The sequence below is a fragment of the Lactuca serriola genome, chromosome 3 (genome assembly GCF_051521515.1).
Source record: "Lactuca serriola cultivar US96UC23 chromosome 3, Lser_US96UC23_V15, whole genome shotgun sequence".
NCBI lineage: Eukaryota > Viridiplantae > Streptophyta > Magnoliopsida > Asterales > Asteraceae > Lactuca > Lactuca serriola.
In genome coordinates, this window is record NC_136410.1 from 99,046,145 (window position 1) to 99,071,478 (window position 25,334).

A 25,334-nucleotide genomic window follows, 5' to 3' on the forward strand; every position below is an offset into this window, starting at 1 on the left:
GGAGAGAGAGAGAGAGAGAGAGAGAGAGAGAGAGAGAGAGAGAGAGAGAGAGAGAGAGAGAGAGAGAGAGAGAGAGAGAGAGAGAGAGAGAGAGAGAGAGAGGTGGGTCCTCTATTATTTTTTTAATTGTTAAAATAAATATTAAATTTATAAAAAAAATGAAGGAAAAATGAAAAATAAATACCCCAAGGGTATTATAGTCATTTCAATTTTCGGAGGGACTATTTTTACATACAAACCACTCCAAAAGGACCATGAATCCAAAAAACTTGGGGTTTGGACTAAAACCCCAAAATTTTGCATACCACAGGGACCATTTTTGCAATTTTGTCAAGTAGATTTAGAAAACATGTTGAAATTGAAGTGTATATTTGGAAAATGTATATTTAGAAAATGTATAATAGACATAAAAGTAGATTTGGAAAATGTATATTTAGAAAATGTATAGCAACAACTTCTAACCTAATAAATGATATTCATTTTTATCAAATGTTATGTTCTTATTTAATTTGACACATGTCATTTCTAAGAGTTTTTCAATTTTTTTTCCACTTGTTATTTTCTTAAAATTTTCAATATTTTAAATTTAAAATCCACATTTTAATGAGATTTATATATGTAAAGTAGATCAATCTATTAAATTTCATAGTAAATGTGCTACGACATTTATTACTTTATTTATTATATTCTGTGTATTTATGTAAAATTATTAGTTTAAAAACTATGTAATGTTTATAATTTTATATTAAATTTTTGACAAAACTGCAAAATTGGTCCTTGTGGTTTCATAAAAACTTTGGATAGGATTCAAAACGTTTCCGACTTGCATGGAAGGTCCAAAATCAAAAACTTCCTTTGATTTTAGTCCAAAAAAAACTTGAAATGGCGGTTATGCCCTTTTATTTTCTTTTTTGTATTTTTATAATTAATTTAATATCATTTTAACTTAAAAAAAAAGGAAAGAAAAGGATTATCCCCACCCACCTCTCTCTCTCTCTCTCCACAATAAACACACACCCTCACATATATCATTGATGCAGATTCATCACCACCCCCTCCTATCTTCTTCTTCCTCCTCACCTTTACCTGCAACTGAAACCTCTCACATATACATCCTAAAAATCAAATCTCTCACAAACAAAACCCGCTAATAGAGGTGTTGGTTCTAGGAGTCAAGACATTTGATGACATCGCTCAGCCACCGCTTCATCTTCTCCGACATTGGTTTAAATATTCTTATGGGTTTTCAGGTTACATCATCTCATCTTCTGGGTTTTTGATTTCCACAAAGAGGGGTAAGATCGTCAAGAAAAAAAAACACCTTTAATTGCAAGAATGAAGATCAAATAAGGGTGGGATGAAATTGTAGTCGCTTCTCCATCAGCCTCATCTTTGAAGACACAATTGATGCATCTAAATCACTTACATTTTTCCCTTATTTTAGTTCCAACTCCTTAATTTTGTATTCCTATTTCTATACATCTTCATCTATTTGCTGAATTGGATGTCTTAGGAAAGAAAATCTGGGTTTTTTCCTCGATTTGTAAATGATAGATGAAGAAGAAGAAGAAGAAGAAGAAGAAGAAAAGAGTGCGAGAGAGAGAAAGAGAGAGAGTATGGTGATTTGTAGATGATAGATGAAGAAGAAGAAGAAGAAAAGAGTGAGAGAGAAAGAGAGAGAGAGAGAGAGAGAGAGAGAGAGTATGGTGCGGTGGTTGGTAGCAAATTGTTTTTGTTTTTTGTTTTTTTTTTAAATCAAAATGATATTAAAATAATTATAAAAAAGAAAATAAAAGAAAATAAAAGGGCATAACCGTCTTTTTAGGTTTTTTTGGACCAAAATAAAAAAAATTCTTGAATTTGGACCTTCAATGCAATTCGAAAATTTTTTGGACCCTATCCAAATTTTTTTGAATACCACAGGGACCAAATTTACAGTTTTGTCTAAATTTTTTTATAGACCCGTGTAGTATACGGGTCTCACACTTAGTTTAATAATATTCATCAATTTTAACAGTAAAAGAATTGGTAGAAAAGTTAGGCCGAAGAAAAAACAAAAAATAGATAAAGGGTTGTTATTTAAATACATCAAGCCAGACTTTTGGTCTTATATATATAATTGTTCAAATCAAATAATTCACTCATATAGTAGAATGATTAATTTATGAGAATTACCAAATAACATCATTTTGTTGTAATAAATACATATGCTTAGAACTTAGAAAAACAGGAACGAAGGAAAAGACAACTTGATGTAAATGGTGCTCTTAATCATCTTATGAATTATTAGTGTTTCATTTATGCAATGAGACTAAAATTAGATAAATAAAATAAATAAAAAGTAAACAGCGCACTTGATTAAAATCAAGAATGTAAATATGTTATTGGCAAATTCTTTTTTAAGTCTATAATCAAACAAAATAAAATTGCTTGTTATGGTTGATTTAATGATGTGATCAAATTCGCTTTGAAATTGTAGATAAATGGTCGCTATATTTTATAACAATATTTATATATAAACTGTAACTATTCTCATAATTATATTATTTTTCCTTAAGTATCTTTCTGCTTGTTGATTCATAATTATATTATTTTTCCTTAATAACACATATCATTAAATTTATTTTATTTATCATTAAATTTATGGAAGAAGAGAATATGGAATTTGGGTCTTATTGAGATATTTATCGTGTTCCACATATCATTCCAAAAAAAACAAAACAATACATTTTAAAATGTCATAGAGAGTGAAAATCTCTTTCCGATGAAACGACCATCCATTTTTCATGGGTGTATGATCGTATGAGTAGATGTGTTCGGCCGGAAGACCTTGTCACCAATAATTTTCAATCATCTCTCAAGTTTTAATCATGGAATGCGTCATCTTTTGTCTTTGGTTGTTTCATAATGAGATAATAATTTTAAAATGTAATATATTTTTTGATTTGTAAACATTTGGTCATTGAGTTTTTTTCGTTCATATTTACCCCTTCAACTTGTTAAACTATATACATTTAATCCTTATGACCGGTTACTCGAGGTTAGCCGGGAAAATAACTTAATAAGATAATATATTTTTCATTATGTATATATTTAGTCTTTAATATTTTTTTGTTTCAAAATAAGTTATTTTTGTTTTTGTACTCATTCAGTACTTATGAATGATTTCTTTAGGTTTTTCTCACGACATCTTACGTGAGATAATCATTGATAAGGTGTTTGAGTTGTTGATGCTTATGTCTATCGCGATCTCGACTGCTTAATTACGTTGGTCTTTTTAAATAATTTACTAATGAATTTATATAGATTGTTCAATAAATACCATTTTGATTAGGTATTGCAAGATAATAATTTTTTATACATGATTTACCATTAAAAAAGATTGTATATGATTTACTATTAAACTATGTTTCATTTATTTTCTCCGACTAACACTGCTAATTGCGGCTAATTTTGTCCATCTCACAACGTCACCACCCACCTCTAACAACAAACACCACCTCTCAGGATGGTAGGTATCAGTGGTGGAGTCATGGTCAAAGTAAATAGGTATCCCAAACTGATGGGTTCAGTTTCTTGGTTGTCCAAACTCTGTTTCAAGTTTAAACTCAAACCCATTCGAAAGTTTAACTTGTTGAGAATTGAGAAGTTTATGTTGCTTATACAACAGATATATAGGAGCTACGTTTCATGTTATAACCGATGTAGAATAATTTTAGAATTTTAAAAAACAAGTTGAAAAACTGATAAACAAAATATAATACACTCATGTAAGAGCCAAGATTGGAAATAGGGACCTCAAAGTTAAAAGTTCAACACTTTACCACTTGGACAACTCACTACTTGCATTTAATTTTTCACAACATCATAATATAATAGGTATAATCCGTATAAAGTTATATAAAATGAGCTACGAAAATAAAAGAAAATATATGTTTGAAAGAAGATTTAAACTTACAACCTCCACAAACACACTCCCTAACGCGTTAACCATCTGAACCAACCACAAGTTTTTTTGATATCTCGCTAAACATATTAATATTGTGTATATATACAATAACTAAAATGAAATTTTTATAAAAAAAAATACAGTACAAAATTTTTTTTGAAGGGCATCCTGGGATACCCCGGGATCTATTGTGGATCCGCCCATGGTAGATGTCATACCACATTTATCATATTTTTACAATGTCGTGTTAATTATTTTTTGTCTCACCCCACAAAATTGGTTGGTGTCATACCATACCTTACCACACCCACCATAATACATATTTTTATGCATGAAGTACAACATTTGAAGGGGTGCTTTTTTCCCGTGCGGTAAAATTGTAACACAATGTATGCATACCACACTTTTTTGGGGGAGGGGGGTGTGGGTGCGATGTTTACCACATACCACACTATACCGCGGTATGCGGTAAAAGGTGTACCGCATGGTCTCATTATCACTATTCACCACCATAACCACCCATGTCTACTAGTCACCACCACCAAGAAACTATTCTAAAATCAGATCCAACCTGCAAGAAATTGACTTAAAACCTCATGCAAAAAGGGAAGAGAGATAAATATATGGTAGGGTGGTTTCACAAAATAACATGAGAGTGTGTGTGTGTGTGTGACATCCCCGATTTCACGGCCAAAAAAGACGAATTTGTTTATGATTATCTAAAAGTCAGAGTATCCTTCTTGAAGAATATTATTGCAGAATTTGTTCCCAAAAATATGATAAATATATTATCAAAGCATTTCCGAAAAAATGTATTTTATTTGTATTAAAACATTGAGATGTCATCGTCAATACCGAAACATAAGCATAAACAGACCTTGCATTCATTTACACTAATAATTTACATCTCTTTTAATCTCTCAGTGTAATTATCTTCGCATCGATACTTGTGATACAAATAAGCTGAGTGGGTCAAGTTGGGAAACCTGGTGAGTACATGGGGTTTTCAATCCACAATAATATAATTATTATGTTTAATTATCAAACAGTTAACCTAATTACCCATTATCTTCTTTATTCTTAAGTATCTTCCCTAAGAATCATCTTGTAATGCCCCGTTCTAAGAGTAATTATTCATGGATCCCCGGGATCAAGAGTAAGGGCGTTTTGGTCTTTTATGGGAAATGGGTTTTATTCGAGAAGGTTTCAGACCGGTGTATGTTGATAGAAGCATAGGGCTTCTCGCCACCTTCGTGTGGATATAAAGTTCGTTGGGAACGGGCTCAGAATAAAGGAGTTATGACATTTTGAAGATATTGACATCTATAGCCCTTAATGGGAAAAGTTGATGAGGAAGACCATGCATGAGAATGGGACACGCATGGGTACGCCCAGCGTAATCGGGTAAATGAACGCAGGTGTTGGGGGCGTACGCCCAGCGTACGTCCAAAGTCTTTAAACCCTAATTTGAGGGTGAGCCATTATATAAGGAACATTATGGTTCCAACCCTAGCCTCCATAAACACTCTCTTACCCTCAGAAAACCCTAGATAGCCGTCCCACCTCCATTATTGGGTGTGTTTGACCTTGGAAAGCTTGTTTTAGCAAAGGAGAGCCAAGAAGAAGGAATAGAAAATTGTCAAAGAAGGAGTGGGGTGGCTGGAGCTCATAGATCTGGAGAGGCATCATCTTCTGGAGCTCTTTTGAGGTATAAAGTCTCTTGCTTGACATTTATTTTGTGTGGATCTTGGTTTTATGAAGTTTTGACATCATTTCTTGTCCCACAAACCCCAAAATGATGCATGATGTGAGTTAGTCGAGATTAACTGTCCTTTCAGACCTTAGGAGAGGTCTTGAGCAAGAAAAATGAGGTCCCATTGGCTTTGGTTGTCTCATGTATGATATAAGTGGGTCTTAATGGATTAAGACCTTGAGTTAAGAGCTTTATGGACGTCCCAAGTGATAAAGTTTGAGACTTTATGGATCCTAGGCATGTTTGGTCGATGGATCTGAAGTTTGGGCTTAAGAGCTTAAACCATTAAGGACTTATGAGGACTTTTAGTTCAGCGAGTTTACGCCCCGCATAAAGTGATGTACGCCCAGCGTACTCACCATTCTACCGGTACGCTTAGCGTACATGGGGGGGGCCGCGTACTTTGTCTGCATGGATCATGAGTTTTTGGGTCGTGGTTTGGGGCATGTTTGGGTATTTGGGCCTTAGTGGGCCATCAGAAATCATATTATATGGACCAAGGAATATATTATGGGCTTAAGATGAGGCTCATTAAGGGATTGGGCCCAATATAGCAAATTGGGCCATTAGTGGGTCACTAGTGGGCTTGAGAAGCTTACCTAGTGTTGGACCCTTCATATTCTGGTGTTGGGCCTTAGTCATGGACCAGTTTGCGTTAAGGGTAAAATGGTCAATTTACCCTTGGAAGGATATTGTGCTTGAGCTAATGGTTATTTTGCTACTTTGGTTAGTTCGGGATTCTTGGTGAGGCGTTGGTTCAGGAATTTGCTTCTTCAGTTCAGAGTTTTGGCAGTTGCAAGGTGAGTTATCCTCACTATATCGACAGGGTCTACGGCACCAAGGCCGACCCTTTATTGGATGGAAATCCGGGTAGTTGTTTGTTATGTTATTGCTTTGATATGTTTGCATCCTGGTAATTAGGATGGTATACGTTAGAGACCTGGTTAGGGTCAGTATCCTGGTTTATAGGATGATGCTATGCTAGTGACCGGTTAGGTCGGAATCCTGGTAGGGATGTGCTATGTATGTGATCTGCTAGATTGGTTGATTTGTTGTGAATTGTTATATGATTATATGTTTATGTGCACATGGTTGTTTGACTGGGTTTGGGTTGAGGCGGGTCCTGCTTTGTGCTATAGGCCAACATACCCAGGGCGGACCGGTTATTTCGAAGGCCCAACGAGCGGTCCGGATAGACTGTAGGCCCCAAGAGGGCGGACCAGATGTGCCGAGGCTCGGAGAGTGGACCAGGTGGATTGAAGGTCCGGTGCGGGTGGACCAATCACACCGTAGACTCGAGGTATATGACTCGGATGGTGGACCAGGTGGACTGTAGGCCCGGTTCGGCGGACCAGTCACACAGTAGACCCGAAGTGTATGGCTGTTCTGCGTTCTGTTGCGATATGGCATGTTATGTCTATGGTATATGTGGTTGGTATTTTGGGGGTATCTCACTAAGCTTTCGGGCTTACAGTTGTGGTTTAAATGTTTCAGGTACTTCAGGAGACCGTGGCAAGGAAAAGGCGTGATCGTACCGCTCCTCATGTTCTATGTGTTTATGATGTGGTATTAGGAAATACTCTGATAATAAATGTATTGAAAACCTTTTTGTAATAACTTTATGAAATTGGGTTGTTTTTGAAAAGTTTAAATTGGTTGGAATTGTTAGAGCGTTACACATCTATTCCTCAATATTTATTCCTAAGAATTATCCTAAGGAATGGGCATGAAGTCCATCGCTGCTAGGGTTTATCTAAAATGTACTAAGTCCATAGTTGTCGGTGTTATCTATTAGGCACAACTGCTAATATTATCCTTTAGGTGCAGCTGTCAGGATTAAGGGGTGTGGATACCTTCCCTATCACAATTAGGTTAGATCTGATCCCACATCGGCTGGGAAGGAGAACTAAGCATTCCTTATAAGGGGTGTGGATACCTTCCCTATCACAACGCGTTTTAAAGCCGTGAGGGCAGCAGATCCCATAAGAACTCTGCAGTTAAGCGTGCTCGGGTGGGAGTAGTACCAGGATGGGTGACCCCCTGGGAAGTCCTCGTGCCGAGTGGCCCAAAGCGGACAATATTGTGATACGTGCCAGAGGGGGATGTTATAATCTAACATGCACTAAGTCCATAGTTGTCGGTGTTATCTATTAGGCACAACTGCTAATATTATCCTTTGGGTGCAGCTGTCAGGATTAAGATGTTATCTGTTAGGCATAGCAGCCAATATTATCCTTTAGGTGCAACGGCCAGGATTTTGATGTTATCTATTAGGCACAACTACCAATATTATCCTTTAGGCGCAAGTGTCAGGATTTTTAGAATACATCTGATGAACACGTAGTTCAAAAATACCTACAGGTTGTGGCGCAACTATCAATGTTCATCTATAGGGCACTAAGTCCCTAACTGCCAATGTTAATTTATATAATCTTTTATCTCTCATCATTCATCTACCTTTACTGAATATTTATAGGTATAAAAATACATATACAATTTAAAGCACGTAAAACATATATAAATCGTCCATCTAACATAGATATCATGAATACAAATAATAAGTACATATAGCATGTATTAATATTAAATACGTCATATCTATGTGTAAGATAAAAGTAACTATGCACTCACTTGTTAAAGTGACGACTCGAAATTCGGGCGGTGCTTCGCTTCTAGCAATTGTCTTTTCCTTTGACATAACCTAGTGTCATTATTACTACGTCTTAGTTTATTATTTATTGCAACTAATTATTAGTCTAGATTCATCATTAACTCAAAGTCTACTTCATGATCTATCAAGTAAGGAACAACCAGGTAGGATCATATTGGAGGTAGGGTTCGTTTGGTATACGAAGTATACTATTTGGAAATCTCACTTTAAACACCTCACTAAATCACACCCTAGACATCATCCCCGTAAGTAGATTAATCGTTATAACGAATTGGAATCACTGATAAATCTTGTTTATAGGTTCATAATAACGATAATGAACTTAAACATAAGTTATACTTAAAGTATGATAAACATAACTCACTAACAAGGGGGTTTAGCAAGGAATCGGACTCTGCACGGGCAGAACTTCTGATCCGAAAGCTCTTCTTCTCGGGGATTTCTGGTGCTCCGGGACTCGCTACTAAAACCTAGGAGGTGCTAGAGAAAAGTTCTTAGGACCTTGGGGGGCTTGAGAGAGAATGGAGTTGAAAGGTGTGATGAAATGAGTGAATTTCAGCTCTATTTATAGGTTGTCCAGAGGCCTCTCATGTCATGAGACAAGCCTCTCACGTCGTGAGTCTTGCGTAGGCACCAAGGCTTCATCTGGTGTTGACATGTGGCGCAGGACGCAGGTAAAACTGCCAATTTAAAAAAAATTCATACCTTTCACATACGAGATCCATTTTGATGTTCTTTATATCCGCGCATAGGTATTGACAAGATCTACAAGTTTTCTTTTGACCCCATTGGCTAATTTTTGAACGGTTTTAAATTTAATAGTCTGAGAAGATTACACTGTTAACAACCGTGTAAAATTCAAAACTTCTATATACGGACTCCGTTTTCGACTGTCTTTTTATCATTGAACCCCCATTAATGAGATCTTCAATTCTCATTTAGATCATTTTGTATAAAAATTGACCGATATAAAATTCGATTTATGAGTTGTATACTGCTACGCTGAAACTTCGAAAAATTATAAATTTCTCTTATGATGTCAGATTTGGACGTTCTCTATATGCACGTTGTCGGTTTAATGAATACTATGACATAAAAAATGTATAAATTATTTTGGGTCGCTAGTTCTAAAACCATTTTTTCGGTTGGTTTTAGAATTAACGCCCGAAAAGAATTTATACATTTTCTTATGTCATAACTAGTGTTAATTATTATTATTTCAAAGACATGAAGAATATACTTTACGAAAACATATTTTTTATACGAAAACGTATTTTTTAAAGACATAAAAAATATATTTTATGTAAAATAAATACATAAAAATACATACCTCTTCTTTCAGCTAATTATTTCACTTTTTTCAAACAAACTTCAAAAATGGTCCTTATGGTTTATCAAATTTCATGAATTCAGTCCCTTTATATTTGAAAAAGACAAAAATATCCTTACAGATTCAGTCCCTAACGGCTGAATACTAACGGTGTTAGTAAAAGGGTCATCTTTACAAGTTTTGCAAACCACAAGGATCATTTTGCATCAAAAAAATTAGCAAGGACTAACTTTATGACTTTTGTCAAACCTCAAGGACCATTTTTGTAATTTTGTCAATGATAAATTACATAAATGAATCCAGATATGAGACCCATTTATAAATATTCAAGAGATTTATAAACACTAAGATAAGTTTATAAAAAATAAAATTTTATATATTGATAATGGGACATGATACATATTGATCGACAATGCTAAAAAATCGGAGATTGTCTATCTTTATAAGGATTTTCAAGACACATTAATATCTTAACAAAGCCTCCCTCAAATTAAGAAAAGAAAAAGGAAAAAGCAAGGGAAATTAGTCAAAATTTTGGGGAAAATATACGTATACGTATACGTATTCAAAACTCCATATTTTGTCTTGTAGTGGTGGAGGTGAAATACAGCTTTCCACAACACATCATTTCCACCATCCCTAATTCTCCCCTTCCTCTCTCCCTGGTTGGTTTCTTCTTTATATACCAAAAAAAATGTGCAGCTTCTTTTCCTTCTATCATATCATAAGAAATCAACTCAAATTGTTATATTATATAATACATAATCCCACAATTTCACACATTTACAACATTCAATTGCTTTTCATCTCATTCATCCAGGTTCGTCATTTTCATATTCTACCTTTTTTTTTTTTTTTAATTATTCGTTGATTAAGTTTACAACATGTAGATTCATTGTTATTGTTTGAGTTCGTATAGTTTCAATTATTTGATTCTATCTTTCATCTCATTTAGATAGAATCCTGTAATATCGGAGTTATGAATTAAATGAACGTATTATGAAATCTGTTATCTCGGAGATTACGATTTGGTAGGAATCGGAGAATCAACAGAGATTGTTTCTTTCTATTTTATTTGATTCGATTAATTATTTACATTTTGATATCTAAATTATTTAGTATTTTAACTAATTCCGGTATTTCGTAATTGAACTCGGTAATAACCTTATTATTAACCAAAAAAAAACATTATTCCTTTTTATTATATATTTCTAATTTTATATGATCTTTTTAGTATGAGTATTTGTATATGTCGTTCTCATATTTAGTAAATGCTAACCATAAATTGTTAACAATTATCAAGTACTTTTAGTCTTTTACTGATAATCAAGAATTTTAAAAGTATTATGATGCTCTAATCAATGTTTTTATAGTATCCTAATTAAGTCAAAGTTGACGATTATTCATATGTAAATCGAAAAAGATAAATCTCTAAATACAATCATCCAAAAAACTAGTATAATAATGAATAAGGATCGATAACCAAAAGGCTGTGGCTCAAGTAGTTTTTAAGAGTTTTAGTAGTTTAAAAAAAAAAAAAAAAAGCTAATATCCCAAAGGCTATTTCAAATAGTTTTTAAAAGTATTTATCTTTTGTTTATATATATAATCTAACACATTTTAAAAGCTTATAGTGTACAACTAAATTCAACTAAATATTCGTTCAAAAAAAGGAGGTAGATTTAGATTTGATGATTCACGTGCATGGACAACCCTTGTCGTTACATGTTTACTTTTATTTAATTAATGAAGCAAATCAAACTCCAGACTATACATGCACTGGATCCCGCATATTCCTTAAAATAACGAAGTAGATGCAAATCTTTTGGTAATTGATTGTCTTTTTTTGCATATGAAATAATGATCGATAATCGATTTTCATATTTTAACTTTAATTAAGTTAACATTATTGAGTCACCCTCATGATCATGAATCTTTTTCTTTTAGTTTGTCCATTAATTTTTTTAGGATGTCAAAATAGATTTCTTTATCTAAATCATTAAAAATGTTTTTTTTTAATTAAATTGACAATTATACTCGCATAAGTTATCAATATTATACAATTGGTAAACTAAAACCCGGTAATTTTAGTAGCTTACCTCTCAAATTCTCAGAACGAAAATATATATATATATATATATATATATATATATATATATATATATATATATATATATATATATATATAGGATAGGTTATTTTGTTTTCACTATCTATTGTGTGCATGTATGACTGATTCTAGACCAATCATTTAAGTTATTTTAAAAAAGTAATTAATGCATATTACTTGTTGAAAATATAATAGGTATTAATTAAATCTTCAGCATTTAATAAACATTAATTACTTTTTTAAAATAACTAAAATAATTGGTCTAAAATCAATCATAGAGGCACACAATAGATAGTGAAAACATTTGAACCTAACTCTCTCTCTCTCTCTCTATCTATATATATATATATATATATATATATATATATATATATATATATATATATATATATATATATATATATATATATATATGTGTGTGTGTGTGTGTGTGATGGTTCAAGTAACATATGACATTTGAGTATTTGACTTATATAGAGGTAGGCTTAACCAACTGGTCTCCCCTATGCAATTGATGCTTGTCATGTACTAGAAGTTATATAAAAATTTAATATTTTTGTTTAATAGTTTTGAATATTACAACTATTTATTAAATTGTTGTCATAAAAATAATAAAATTTCCTAATATACTTAGAATACGTTTAATCAATGATTATATATTCTTTAAAGTTCTATCGATTGTACTCTTAATACATTGAACAAAAGGGGATATTTGGAAAAGGGATTCAAATATACATTGAACTAAAGGGGATTTTTGGTTAGTGATAAAGCGTGTTGAAAAGAAGATACTTTTACAAAACAAATTAAATTTGTGTTTTATAGGATTTGAAATACTAACTCGATTGGATACGATTAGTCAACACAATTACTTTAATCCATGTTTAAAATCAAGTTCACAAATTATACCAGCTATTCACAGATTTTTTTAAGTTCATTTTGGTTTTGACAAACATAAATACTTTCGTTCTGTATCAAGTTTTTACTTTTAAAAAATATATAAATACATATAAAAATAACAAATTGCGTATTTTTCTACAACTTTGCATGTTACTTCGATCAATTATTATGATCAATTATTTCTGGATGTCTGTATCAACTCGTCTAGTAACACCAAATTTCTAAAATAAAAGATTCCAAGAAAAAGTTGTAGCTTATTATTATTTTCTGATAAATCTACTCATATAAAGCACTTCTTTTGTAATATCATCCCCCCCCCCTTGAAAATAAAAACTAGAAAAGAGTTTGAAAATTGAATTATATATAAGATTTAATATAAAAATAAAAATTTAATATAAAGTTTTAAACATATATTTTTTTAATAATATTTTTAAATAAATACAAAAGATATAATGAATAAAATAAATAATTCAATATATATATATATATATATATATATATATATATATATATATATATATATATAAATCCTTAGAAAAAGACGGTTATCGATCATTTATTCTGAAATTTAATATAATTATCTATTTTACATATACAAATCTTCAGAAAATATGAATTTTAAATTTAAAAAAATGGAAAACACAACAACATGCAACTAGAAAAATATTCTAAAAATTCTAAAAATAACATGTGTTATATGTGTTATATTCAATGAAAACATGACATTTGAGAAAAATGATTTTAATTTATTATGTTAAATTTAAAATTCATGTAAAAAACTACAATGCAAAAAGGTTTAATTAATTATAGGGGTATAATTTTAATTTTTTTAGTACTATGTTTTTGTTGTCGTTACCTCTAATATATTTATTCTTTTTTATGGACCACAAAAACAGCAAGCTGTACTTCATTTGTTATTTTGTTATAATATAAATTGTTGTTTTGAGGTACATTAGAAATATGTAATGATTTTTATAATAATATTTGGATCTTGATATATACATTATATTTTACACGGCCAACCATAATAGTATGCTTTGCTTAGCATTTTGTTCTGTGTCGCACTAGAAAAATATTTTTATTTCAATCTAAACGTGTCTATTATTTTTAATAGCATAAAACACAAAGTAAAATAGATTTGTAAAATTTATTTGGGTTATAAGATATGTACGTTTTGTCTCTTTTAAGAGTTACTATGCGTATTAGTTAAGACAATTAAAAATTCTTTTATATTCTTCTCCTACCCATAAAAACTTAAATATTCTCCACATTTTTTTTTCTATTCATATTAAATGTTAACATATTTATATTTAATGAAACTAATAATATTTTAATAAATTTATCATTATTTAAGAAAATGTATGAAAGGTATTCAACAAACGGTGAACGATGCGGGCTCAGACCCAGACCCAAAAATTTTACAGACTTTATTAATATAAGACAAAACTTCAAAAATGGTCCCTGTGGTTTTCGAAAATATCAAGTTTAGTTCCTAAGTTCAAAAAACCTCACAGATGGTCCCTGTGGTTTCAAAACTTTTAACAAATGGTCCTTATTGCTAACTCCGTTAGCTTTTGGCCGTTAAGTGAAGGGCAATTTTGTCATTTCACTACCACAGGGACCATTTTTTAAGTTTTGTCTAATAATAATTTAATATTAAAGGGTCCTACCCCCCTCTCTCTGCCCCCCTCTCTCTCTCTCTAGGGATGAAGAATCAAAGCGGAAAAAAACCCAGATCTGCACTCTTTCTCCTTCCAGTCAGACCCACACCTACTGGTGGTGAAGCACCACCATCGCTATTATAATTTTCAGACCACCAACCACCACAATTGTTGCTCTGTCTCTCTCACAATTATACCCGATATAAGCCTCAACATCATCTGAAAGATGTCACTCTTGCAAGATTTGCAACACCAAGAAGGTCGACAAGGAGGTACGACGACAAACCCCACCACTGATCCATAACTCACTCGAGTCAACTCAGTCCCACCACCATTGCTGGAATTCGAAATAGAAATGCTCTTGATTTTTCGACCCCAGATTGGTTCTCCTTTCTCCGAATCCTTCTTAGATTTCACGAACTGGGTCACGTCGAAACTCGCCGAAAAATCCGATAAATTGCTCCCATTAGAAAAAATAAAATAGCCTCCCTCACCCATCACCCTCATGTTCTCTATTTCTCCAACACCACCAAAATAGGAGAAAAAATCACCAGAATTTAACCTAAATTGGTAAGCCCAAATCAAAATCTAAAATTGAAACCTATATTCAAGCTCTGTGTGAAATATTTGACCTAAATCGAAAGCATCATCTCCATTGTCGCCTTCCTCTAAAAGTTCTGCATCTGCGAGCTTCGTCAATACAAGCTCACCAGGTTAGGATCTTCATCCATCGATTTCAATAGGAACCAATCATTTGATTTTGATGGCACTGTTGTGGTAGCTGATAAGAAGAGGTATCTGAAAGGAGGCGACGGTCGTCAATGTTCAGATGTTGTCTAAAGCTTAGTGTTTACCGCAACTCATAAAGAGCTAGAAGAAATAGATGAAGCTGGTGATGGTAGAGAGAAGTAACTACGTAGAGAGAAATCATTGGAGAAGAGGGAAATCTAGGGGAGAAGAAGGAGTACAGACAGGAGAGAGGCGACTTAGGTAGAGTAAATGACGATCCAGATGGTTTAGCTTCTTTTCGATCGATCGATCGAGAGAGAGAGAGAGAGAGAGAGAGAGAGAGAGAGAGAGAGGGTGGGACCCCTTGCAAATTAAATTTTATTTATTTATTTATTTTTTCTAAAAAAAAGTAATAGAAAACCTCATAAATGGTCCCTGGGTAGTGAAATGACAAAAATGTCCCTTACTTAACGGCTAAATGCTAACGGAGTAAGCCGGAAGGACCAAATGTTAAAAGTTTTGAAACCACAGGGATCATCTGTGAGGTTTTTTGAACTTAGGGACTAAACTTGATATTTTCGAAAACCACAAGGACCATTTTTGAAGTTTTGTCTTAATATAATGTTAGTCATGATCGATTTTGAAGATATTATTAGTGATTTTGCATCTCAAAAAGCTAGAAGAAGTATTTTGCTTTAAGTATATAGGTTTTTATAATCGAAAATGTTATATTTAGAAGCTATTATAAATAATTTTATTTTCAATTATTAAGTTAATATAAAAATAGTTGATAAAATTTGTGTATTTTAAGGGTCTTTTTTCCTCTTTTGTTATGAGACCAAAATATGTTTGGAACAACCTCAGGATATTATTGGTAGGAAAAATGATTTTGTAGGGTATTAATTACCATTTTTGTATATATTTAATCATTTTTTATATTTTATATATGATTTACTATTAAACTAACATTTATTGTTCAAAAAATATTATGTTAAGCGGCTATTGCAAGTCTAACCGATTTATCTGTTCAAAACTATTATTAAACTCATATTTTGGGTTCAAAGAAACACCGTAAAATTTATATTTGTGTACGTAATTTAATATTTAACTAACTTTTGTACATATTAGCCACTTTCATCTTTTTCAATATCATCAATTTTCTAATCATCTTTCTTCAGCCAATACAATTCCAAAAACGAAAGAAATCATAATTTGACATGTTGTTAAAAAAAAAACATTGCAAAGTATAGAGTTTTTTCTTGCCCATCTCCGGTGAAAACACACTCTCATCCCTTCTCTTTACTACCACCGACATCCCTACTACCGATGCTCACACCCTTCCATGCTTCTCTCTTTCTCCTATAATTTTTTGAAAACCTCTCTCTCTCTCTCTCTCTCTCTCTCTCTCCCCTTGAATCATGGGCCACATGTAACCACCTCCGTTCAATGATGTAAAATGGTGTTTGTTGCTAGAGGTGGATGTTTGTGGTGTTGAATGAGGGTGATATTTGTTATTGGAAGTGGATGTTGGCGGTGGGAGGTGGAAAAATGGATGATGTTGGCCGAAGAAGATAATTAAAATATAATTTAATGGTAAATCATGTATAAAAAAAATTAATGACAAATCATATACATAAAATATATTAACCTACAATATGCGGGCAAAATCATAGTTTTGAAAAATTCAGATGAATTTAATGATAAATTATGTATAAAAAATAAGAAAGTATATAAAAAAAAATATTAATTTATTACCTGCACAAAAAGTCATTTTCCCTTGTATGTACCATAAGTTGTCTTTTTATAAGATTATTTATATGTAACATAAGTTGTCTTTTTATAAGAAATGGTCCTAGTTTAAATAGGAAACGTTGTAAATTTTATTTTTGGTTCGTGGGTATATTTAATTTTCTCAATTATAAGTATCAAAGTTTTCACTTGCAAATTTAGTCCTTATTTGTTATTTTATGAAAGGTTTTATTCTCCATCCGAGTAAATAACTATATCTAAGGGACCAAGATTGAAAACTCAGTTATACTTAAGGACCAAGATTGCAAGAATCTCAAACTTATGAGCAATATTAAAAAAGAAAAGTTTACAAGAACGCAATTTTATGACCAATATTGATTAGATATAATGAGGGGGGAACTGTAAGAAATTGATATAATGAGGGAGTAAAACTGTAATTTACTCTAGTAAAAAAAGGACAAGATTATCTTCCTTTCACACACGTATATGATATATACCACACTTTTCTCATCCCTCTTCCCACGTTCATTACACTTTTTCGCTCTCCCTTCACGCCGTTTTGTTAAAAACAACCCACAAATCTAATCATTTCACTATTCATTTTCACAGGAAAATCAAGAAACAGAAAAAAAAAAAAAAAGGGTTAAAAAGGTGGAACTATGGGAGTGTTATGTATGTTTCACGAAGTACAAATACGAGAAATACGTGTCTTTTGTATGTAAAAAGACCATTAAATCCCTATTGTTTTTAACAAAAATAATATCAATAGACACCAAGTGTAGACTGGTATTTCTTTTCTTTTATAATTTATAAAGCCCCTTACGCACACGTATAAAAGACAAACGACAACATCAACATCTCATCACATAACAAATATCAAGATTAAATCAATTCATCAAAAAGAAATTTATAAAAATGGGCTTTTGGACACTCTTCGGGGTCGCATCAATGCCAATAGTTCAAGTCTTAATAGTGAGTGTCATAGGAGCTTTAATGGCTACAGATCACTTCAATCTTCTTTCCAACGACACTCGTCGCTCTCTTAATAAGGTATTTTTTTTTTATTTGTTCTATTGATTTTTTTTAATAAATAAAGTCTGATACATGAATTCATACATTAAAATTATATTAATAACGTATTTATCCTAACAATTCAATTAATAATGTATGCAGATTGTGTTTGTGGCTTTCACACCATCTCTTGTTTTTGCAAGTCTTGCCGAAAGTGTCACATTTCAAGACATAATCTCATGGTATATGTAACATGTTTTGTTACATAAATAATTTATTAGCTAATTAATTAATTTTCTATATATAAATATTGTAATTCTGGATTGTTTTAGGTGGTTTATGCCTATAAATATTGGATTAACATTTTTGTGTGGAGGAATATTGGGATGGATAGCAGTAAAACTAATTAAACCAGCAGCACATATGGAGGGCCTAATCATTGCCATGTGTTCAACTGGTAAGCTACCAAACATGCATACATGACAACAATGGTCCCTAAACTATACATAAAATACAACAATAGTCCCTTATACATAAAGGAGTAAAATGACAAAGTCGTAACATAAGTATGTACAAACAAGAAAAAGACTCTCTAGACTAGAGTAGTAATAATAAAAACACTCCCTTAAGTATACAAAAATGGCAAAAATAGTCCGTTAACTATTACGTATTGATAATTATTTATTTTTTAGGCAACTTGGGAAACATCCTTTTAATAATCATTCCGGCAATCTGCACTCAAAGTGGAAGTCCTTTTGGAGATGGTAACGTTTGTAAAGCTAATGGACTCTCATATACATCATTTTCCATGGCAGTAAGTCTTTATTTTTTCTTTTTAAATTACTTGCTTCTTGTGATAATTGCATTTTAATTTAATTAAATGATGTGGATTTAAATTTCTGTAGGCGGGTTGTTTCTATATATGGACATATACATACCAATTAATTAGAAACTCAGCTGTGAAGTACAATGAAATGAAAAAGGAGGAGGATTTATTGATCAAGGATATAAACAAAGACTTCAATGCAAACGAAACAAGTCATCTCTTATTAAATGAAGGTCAAGCGGACGTTGATCCAGAAAATCCAACTGTGAGTTTCAAAAAATGATTATTTGTTGTTTAACATATTAAAGAAAGAGTTATCCACAAAAAAATGACCACATTAGGATCTCCCATATTAGTAGTTATTACATAATTACAATTTTATGAACTTTAAGAAAATGACCAACAAATAATGTCACATATGTCCGGTCCAAGGTCATCAATTTCTGTAAAACAGGTTCGGTCCAAGAGCCAGTCCAAATGCTCACTTTTACGTCCAAGAACCAGGAATCAGATCTTGACCTGGTAAGCCTAAACAGGTCCGGTGCAAGGTCCACTAATTTATGTAAAACCGGTCTGGTTCGGTCCAAATGCTCACCCCTAACACTTATACTGTATAAAATCATTTTTGTTAATAACTCTTAAATAAATCTTATATATAATCTATTTATTTGTAGATGGTGTACAAAGATCTTGCCAACAATGAGAGAAAAGAAGGGTCTTCCTCTAAGCTGATAGAAACTTTACAAAATATGTTGGAAGAGCTATTAGCACCTCCAACAATTGGTGCTGTAAGTTTTTAATTATTTTTATGTATATCAACTCATGTTATATATTTTAATTGTTATAAAATATATTTTTTTCAATTACACGTTATTATCAGATTGCAGGATTCATTTTCGGTGCAGTTCCATGGCTGAAAAAGCTATTGATTGGTGATGAGGCTCCATTACGAGTGATCCAGGACTCTATCGCGTTACTCGGGTATGATTTTTTATAAGTCATAATTATTAAATCTTATATTTATGGGTTAATGTCACATCATTCTGAGTATATATAGCTTCTTACCAACTTTTTTTTGATAATTTAGGGATGGAACAATACCTTGTATCACACTTATATTAGGAGGAAATTTGATACAAGGTACGGAAAAAAAATGAAAGAAATTAAACTAAGTTATATGTTTTTGGATTGTAAATTCTTTGTTGATTATTTTTTACAGGTTTGAGAAATTCAAACATAAGATATGTTACCATCATCACAATTATTGTGATCCGATACTTGATTCTTCCTGTAATTGCAATTGGAGTTGTTAAAGGTGCTGCTGCTTTAGGATTACTTCCATCTGATCCTCTTTTTAGTTTTGTACTCATGATCCAGTTTGTTGTGCCACCTGCCATGAATATCAGTAAGCCTTTCTTTGAAGCAACATGGATTTTTTAGACATTTGATATTTGCACATTCATTGAATTATTATGTGTGTAACAAAAAATTGTGCATGCATTTAAATCTTTTATCATATGAAAAGTATGCATTAGAGAATTACAAAAAATTCATTGAATAAATTTCATTTAAATCTTGCATCATGTGTATGTATGTAGGTACAATGACACAATTATTCAATGTTGCACAAGAGGAGTGTTCGGTGCTGACGATGTGGACTTACGTTTTCGCAGCATTTGCACTTACTGGATGGTCAACGGTCTTCATGTGGATCTTGACTTGAAACTTGAAAAATCATTTTTAGGCTTTGGTCGACTCAATTCATAGGATCTTAAAAATTTATTTTGTAATTTCTACAAAATTTTGCTCAATTATTGGATGTTTGTGGTTCCAAAAATAAGTTTCTAGTTTTTTGCTTTACTTAAAAAAACATCAACTCTTGAAGATTCAAAGCAAAAAGATCATTTATGTAGTTTTTGAATTGTAATTGTTTAATACGTAGCAAAGAATATACCAATCAACATATTGTAAGATTTATTCTTTTTTAAGTTGATCAAATTGAAAAACAAAAATTGAAGATAACAACTTTTATATTTTTCTATTTTGGGTAATTCATTATCAAATAGATAACTTCTAAATTTGAGATTGATTTGGAAACCATCTTTGTCGACAACTATCGATCAAAATTGAACAAAAAAAAATGTGAACTCCCTTGAATAAAGATAAGATTAATATTATCAAAAGAATTGTTTGATTTTGAACAATTAAAGTGTGAAGTTTTGATGTTTGTCGTATAATAGGGATGGGACAATACCAACATTATTTTTATTTTTATTCAATGTACCATAATCATTATAACAATAAACAATATGCACCAAAATTGCAGAAGAAAACTATATAGACCAAAACTAAAACTTTTTAATAAATTTATTGAACAAATTTTTAAGTTGGATCTGCCAACACCAACAATTTTTTTGTTTTTGAACAGTTTACATATATGTACACTTGTATCTCATCAACATCTCATATAGTTAAACTACCGTTAACATGTGCTATTTGCACAGTTATTTAGATTATATATCATGTAAATCAATATAAAGTTACAAGTGTTGGTTATTGTATATAAAAAGATCAACGACCTATTTTAATAAAGGGATTTTCTAATATGTGTCCTAAGGGCACATATAAGAAGTATTAATTAATCACAATTGTTATCATAATTGAACGTTAAACACATTATAAGAAATATTACCATAATTAAATATAAATTTCATTAATAATCTCAATAATTAATACATTTCACATTTAATTATGATAACAATTATGATTAATTAATACTTTTTATATTTGTCCTTAGGACACATATTAGAAAATCCCTTTAATAAAAGAACATATTAAAATCCTTTTTTATAGTAAAATATTCACTTGCCTTTTGGGATTTCCAAAGAAAAATTGGTTGATTCTTAATTAAAATCAACTTATTTAATACATAATTACAGCATAAAACAGTAACACGAAACAATAATACAATTATTCAAATAATACAAATAGTAAACAATAAAATACTGTGAGAAGTCATTCCCCACAACTCAAATTCTTTTCTTCTTCTCCTTCTTCCTATTATTGTAATAATTATTCAAATAATATAAATCTGAACAACGATGACATGAAAAGGCAAGATGCATCATCTTCTTCATATTATTGATGATCTTAAGACGCAGATACATCGATCATCAGTCTCGCTCTTCTAATTTCCACTATTCCATCTTCATCTATCGCTCTATGCACATAATATGTAGTAATTTTTAATTGTTAAGTTCAAATTTTGATTGAGAGGGAAAGTAATCAAAATGGGATTTTGGGGACTGTTGGTGGTGGCATCGATGCCGATACTGCAGGTGTTGATCGTAAGTGCAGTCGGAGCTTTCATGGCTACTGATTACCTCAATCTACTTCCCAGCAACACTCGAAACTCACTTAACAAGGTAAATTTCATCTCTTATTTTATCATCATAATTCATACATACATGTTAAACCCGATCCAGGATCCCAATTTCTAGGGTTTCCGCTTTCAAAAAAACTTTGTAGAATTAAAATTGAATTCTAGGTGGACACTAGTGATAAATTTGCTCAATGTTTTCAGATTGTGTTTGTGGTTTTCACGCCTTCACTTATATTTGCAAGCCTTGTGGAGACTGTCACCTTTGAAGACATCATCTCAATGTAAAATCTTTACCCCTTTCCTTCTAATAACAGCATTATACATCTGTTTTCTAAATAGATATTAATTCGTAAATGTTGTATAATCCTGTTAATGTGGTTTACTTTATTTTTATAGGTGGTTTATGCCAATAAACATAGGAATAACATTCATATGTGGAGGAATATTGGGATGGATAGCAATAAAACTAATCAAACCAAAGCCTCATTTACAAGGCCTCATCATAGCTATGTGTTCAACAGGTAAAATTTGGGTATTATTATTCATCTTCATCTTCATCTTCACCATTTAACATTTTTTCTTTTTATTTTCTAATCTGTTCACTTCCAATTTTCATGAAAAATTAGGAAACTTTGCAAATCTTCTATTGATAATGATTCCTGCAATCTGCATGGATGATGGCAGCCCATTCGGTGATCATGGCATCTGTAAAGCTAAGGCTCTCTCTTATGCATCATTCTCCATGGCTGTAAGCATTCACCATTAGTCAAATGTCTAAAATGCCCTTCAAAGAAAATTCATAATGTATGTTTCAATTTTCATCTAGTTAGGTAGTTTCTACACATGGACATGTACTTATCAGATGATCCAAGCCTCAGCTTTGAAGTACAATTCTATAAAAGAAATCGATAAATTCTCAAATGATTCAGATCAAAACACTCATCTTCTCAATAAACAAGATGATGATCATATTGATAGAATCATGCCTTCATCAAGTTTGACTAGTCAAGATACCGAAAACCAATGTGTAAGCTTCATTACATTGTATCTATCACAATTTAAATGTTTAACAAAAGAAATATTATCATCCACAAACTTTTTGCAGATTGTGAAGAAAAAAGTTGGATCAATTTCCGATCAATTAGTGGAAATAATAAAGAAAATTGTAGAGCAGTTACTAGCTCCACCTACCCTTGGCTCTGTAAGTGTAAAATTTCCATCCCACATAAATTCAAGGACCAATTAGTAATTAACCATAAGTAGTGGGTTAAATTCGTAATATTCTTGTACTTATACAAAAAATATAACCTTTAACTAGTTTGCAGGACTAATTATTGGGGCAATCCCATGGATAAAAAATCTTTTAGTTGGTGAAAAAGCTCCTTTACGTGTGATTCAAGACTCCATGACATTACTCGGGTACATATTAATTAACTAACATTATTAAATCTTACAACATAAGATTTTGTGAAAATTTATGATGTTTTTTTTTTAATGATGTTGTCGTGTATATATATATATATATATATATATATATATATATATATATATATATATATATATATATATATATATATGATAGAGATGGAACCATACCTTGTTTGACTCTTATACTAGGAGGCAACCTCACACAAGGTACTTTTAGTTTTAAATAATAATACACTTTAAAAAAATGGATTTTTTTTTTTATATACGGTTGGATTTTAAATGATTAAATTGTTGATAGGTCTAAAAAAGGCGAGTGTGGGGCCCACAATCATTATCACAATTATGATAGTGAGGTATTTGATTCTTCCTGTTATTGGGATTGGTGTGATAAAAATGGCGGCTAATATGGGATTGGTTCCGGTGGACCCGCTCTTCAGATTCGTGTTGTTGATAATGTTTGCTCTGCCACCAGGCGTCAATATCAGTAAGCCCAAATATGTAGGAAATAGCAACGTACTTTACAATTATTTACTTAAAAATTAGCAACATAAATGTATTTACTTACTTATAATAGCAATGTGTAACAAGTAGAGTAAAATGGCCATATTGGTAGGAAAATGTAAGTGCATTGCTATAATGAGTGGTGTTTGACTTTTGAAAGTCAAAGATAGTCTTTATTTTGACTTATTGTTTTATGGGATTTGTTATATGAAAAATGTAGGTACAATGGCTGAATTGTTTAGTGTTGGGCAAGAAGAGTGTGCAATGTTGATGATGTGGACTTATTTGGCTGCTGCTTTTGCTCTTACAACTTGGTCATCTGTTTACATGTGGATTTTATCTTGAAATTTTTGTACCTTAAAAGGTTGTAGTCAAGTTAATCATTAATATAACAAAGACCATCTTTTAAATTTTCTTTAGATACACAATAATATAGTATTCTTTAGATTACACACAATGTGACTCATTCGAGAAATGTTACATATTCATTTAAATTCAAAGAAAAGTTACACATTCATTTAAATTTATACCAACACAGTCTACATCAGTCAACATTGCGTATTCCGTTTGAATATTTGAAAGAGTAGCGAACAAAAACTTCTTGAAAGCTAAGATCAACTTTGATGAATTTAGGATTTAACATGCTACAAAGAATATCAACAAATCATTTTCAAATAAGAACCATGAGAAGAGAGAAAATCATAAAATGATTCGAAAAGCCCACAAGGGTCAAAGAGTAAGAAAACCTCGACAGATTTTTATTGTTCTTGATATTTCTCTTCACAATGAACAAATAAAGGATTTTGACTATTAATAAGTTATAAACGATATGAAAATGGTTTACAAGTAACATGATTATAGAGACGACGAAATAATTTTATTTATTTTTTATTTTTTTCTTACACTTGTGTTATACATTAGTCAGTCTATCTACATAACATTGCTAAATAAATATCGACTAAGAGGGGAAAATGGCTAATCCCTTCATATTTGAGCGAGTTGCTTTATGACAATTGAAACATCTAGACTACACAAAAATAAATGGACCTATTAAGCAAAAACCTAACAACAATTGGTCGGGTCAATATGAAATTAACCTATAATAAAAAGAAAAGAAAAAGGTAGGCTCAAGGGGACCCCTACATAGCAAAAAAACACAGTTATACCGTTAAGCCAAGCACTCTTATTGTTTTTAAACAACAAACCACACTTACAAACAATTAGTCGATGTCTTGCTAATTGTTAGTAATAGATAATAGATAATTATATAAATAACAGTATAATCGAAGATTTATGAAGTGAAGACACAAAGTGACATCATCATCATCATTGTAAGT

The 25,334-nt window shown here is 31.6% G+C and overlaps 2 protein-coding genes across 4 annotated transcripts; both read left to right on the forward strand.

Annotated features, from left to right (window-relative positions):
• The first annotated feature begins 10,375 nt into the window (after window positions 1–10,375).
• LOC145092933 (protein PIN-LIKES 7-like) lies at window positions 10,376–20,607 on the forward strand. Its single transcript, XM_079030929.1, has 11 exons — window positions 10,376–10,523; window positions 17,459–17,899; window positions 18,023–18,102; window positions 18,193–18,317; window positions 18,553–18,674; window positions 18,766–18,951; window positions 19,361–19,474; window positions 19,567–19,667; window positions 19,774–19,826; window positions 19,906–20,091; window positions 20,285–20,607. Exons 2-11 carry the CDS (start codon window positions 17,765–17,767, stop codon window positions 20,407–20,409), a joined length of 1,227 nt encoding a protein of 408 aa, XP_078887055.1. The 5' UTR covers window positions 10,376–10,523; window positions 17,459–17,764; the 3' UTR covers window positions 20,410–20,607.
• Window positions 20,608–21,742: 1,135 nt separating this feature from the next.
• LOC145092934 (protein PIN-LIKES 7-like) lies at window positions 21,743–24,407 on the forward strand. Of its 3 annotated transcripts, none has more exons than XR_013702689.1 (10): window positions 21,743–22,111; window positions 22,270–22,349; window positions 22,465–22,589; window positions 22,695–22,816; window positions 22,895–23,095; window positions 23,174–23,269; window positions 23,387–23,487; window positions 23,686–23,703; window positions 23,795–23,980; window positions 24,218–24,407. XR_013702689.1 is itself a non-coding variant. In XM_079030932.1 (10 exons), exons 1-10 carry the CDS (start codon window positions 21,977–21,979, stop codon window positions 24,340–24,342), a joined length of 1,224 nt encoding a protein of 407 aa, XP_078887058.1. In that variant the 5' UTR covers window positions 21,748–21,976; the 3' UTR covers window positions 24,343–24,407. The 3 variants fall into 3 exon arrangements, 2 of the variants coding, with proteins under 2 accessions (XP_078887057.1, XP_078887058.1); XM_079030932.1 differs by having other exon boundaries at window positions 21,748–22,111; window positions 23,651–23,703; XM_079030931.1 differs by having other exon boundaries at window positions 21,744–22,111; window positions 22,895–23,269; window positions 23,651–23,703.
• The last annotated feature ends 927 nt before the right edge of the window (window positions 24,408–25,334 follow it).

Excerpts from the sequence above, each read along its gene's own strand:
- LOC145092933 (XM_079030929.1), top strand. The coding sequence starts at position 17,765 with ATGGGCTTTTGGACACTCTTCGGGGTCGCATCAATGCCAATAGTTCAA. Across the intron at positions 18,318-18,552 it reads CATTGCCATGTGTTCAACTG|GCAACTTGGGAAACATCCTT; the intron begins GTAAGCTACCAA and ends TTTATTTTTTAG. Across the intron at positions 20,092-20,284 it reads GCCACCTGCCATGAATATCA|GTACAATGACACAATTATTC; the intron begins GTAAGCCTTTCT and ends GTATGTATGTAG.
- LOC145092934 (XM_079030931.1), top strand. The coding sequence starts at position 21,977 with ATGGGATTTTGGGGACTGTTGGTGGTGGCATCGATGCCGATACTGCAG. Across the intron at positions 22,350-22,464 it reads TTTGAAGACATCATCTCAAT|GTGGTTTATGCCAATAAACA; the intron begins GTAAAATCTTTA and ends TTATTTTTATAG. Across the intron at positions 22,590-22,694 it reads CATAGCTATGTGTTCAACAG|GAAACTTTGCAAATCTTCTA; the intron begins GTAAAATTTGGG and ends ATGAAAAATTAG.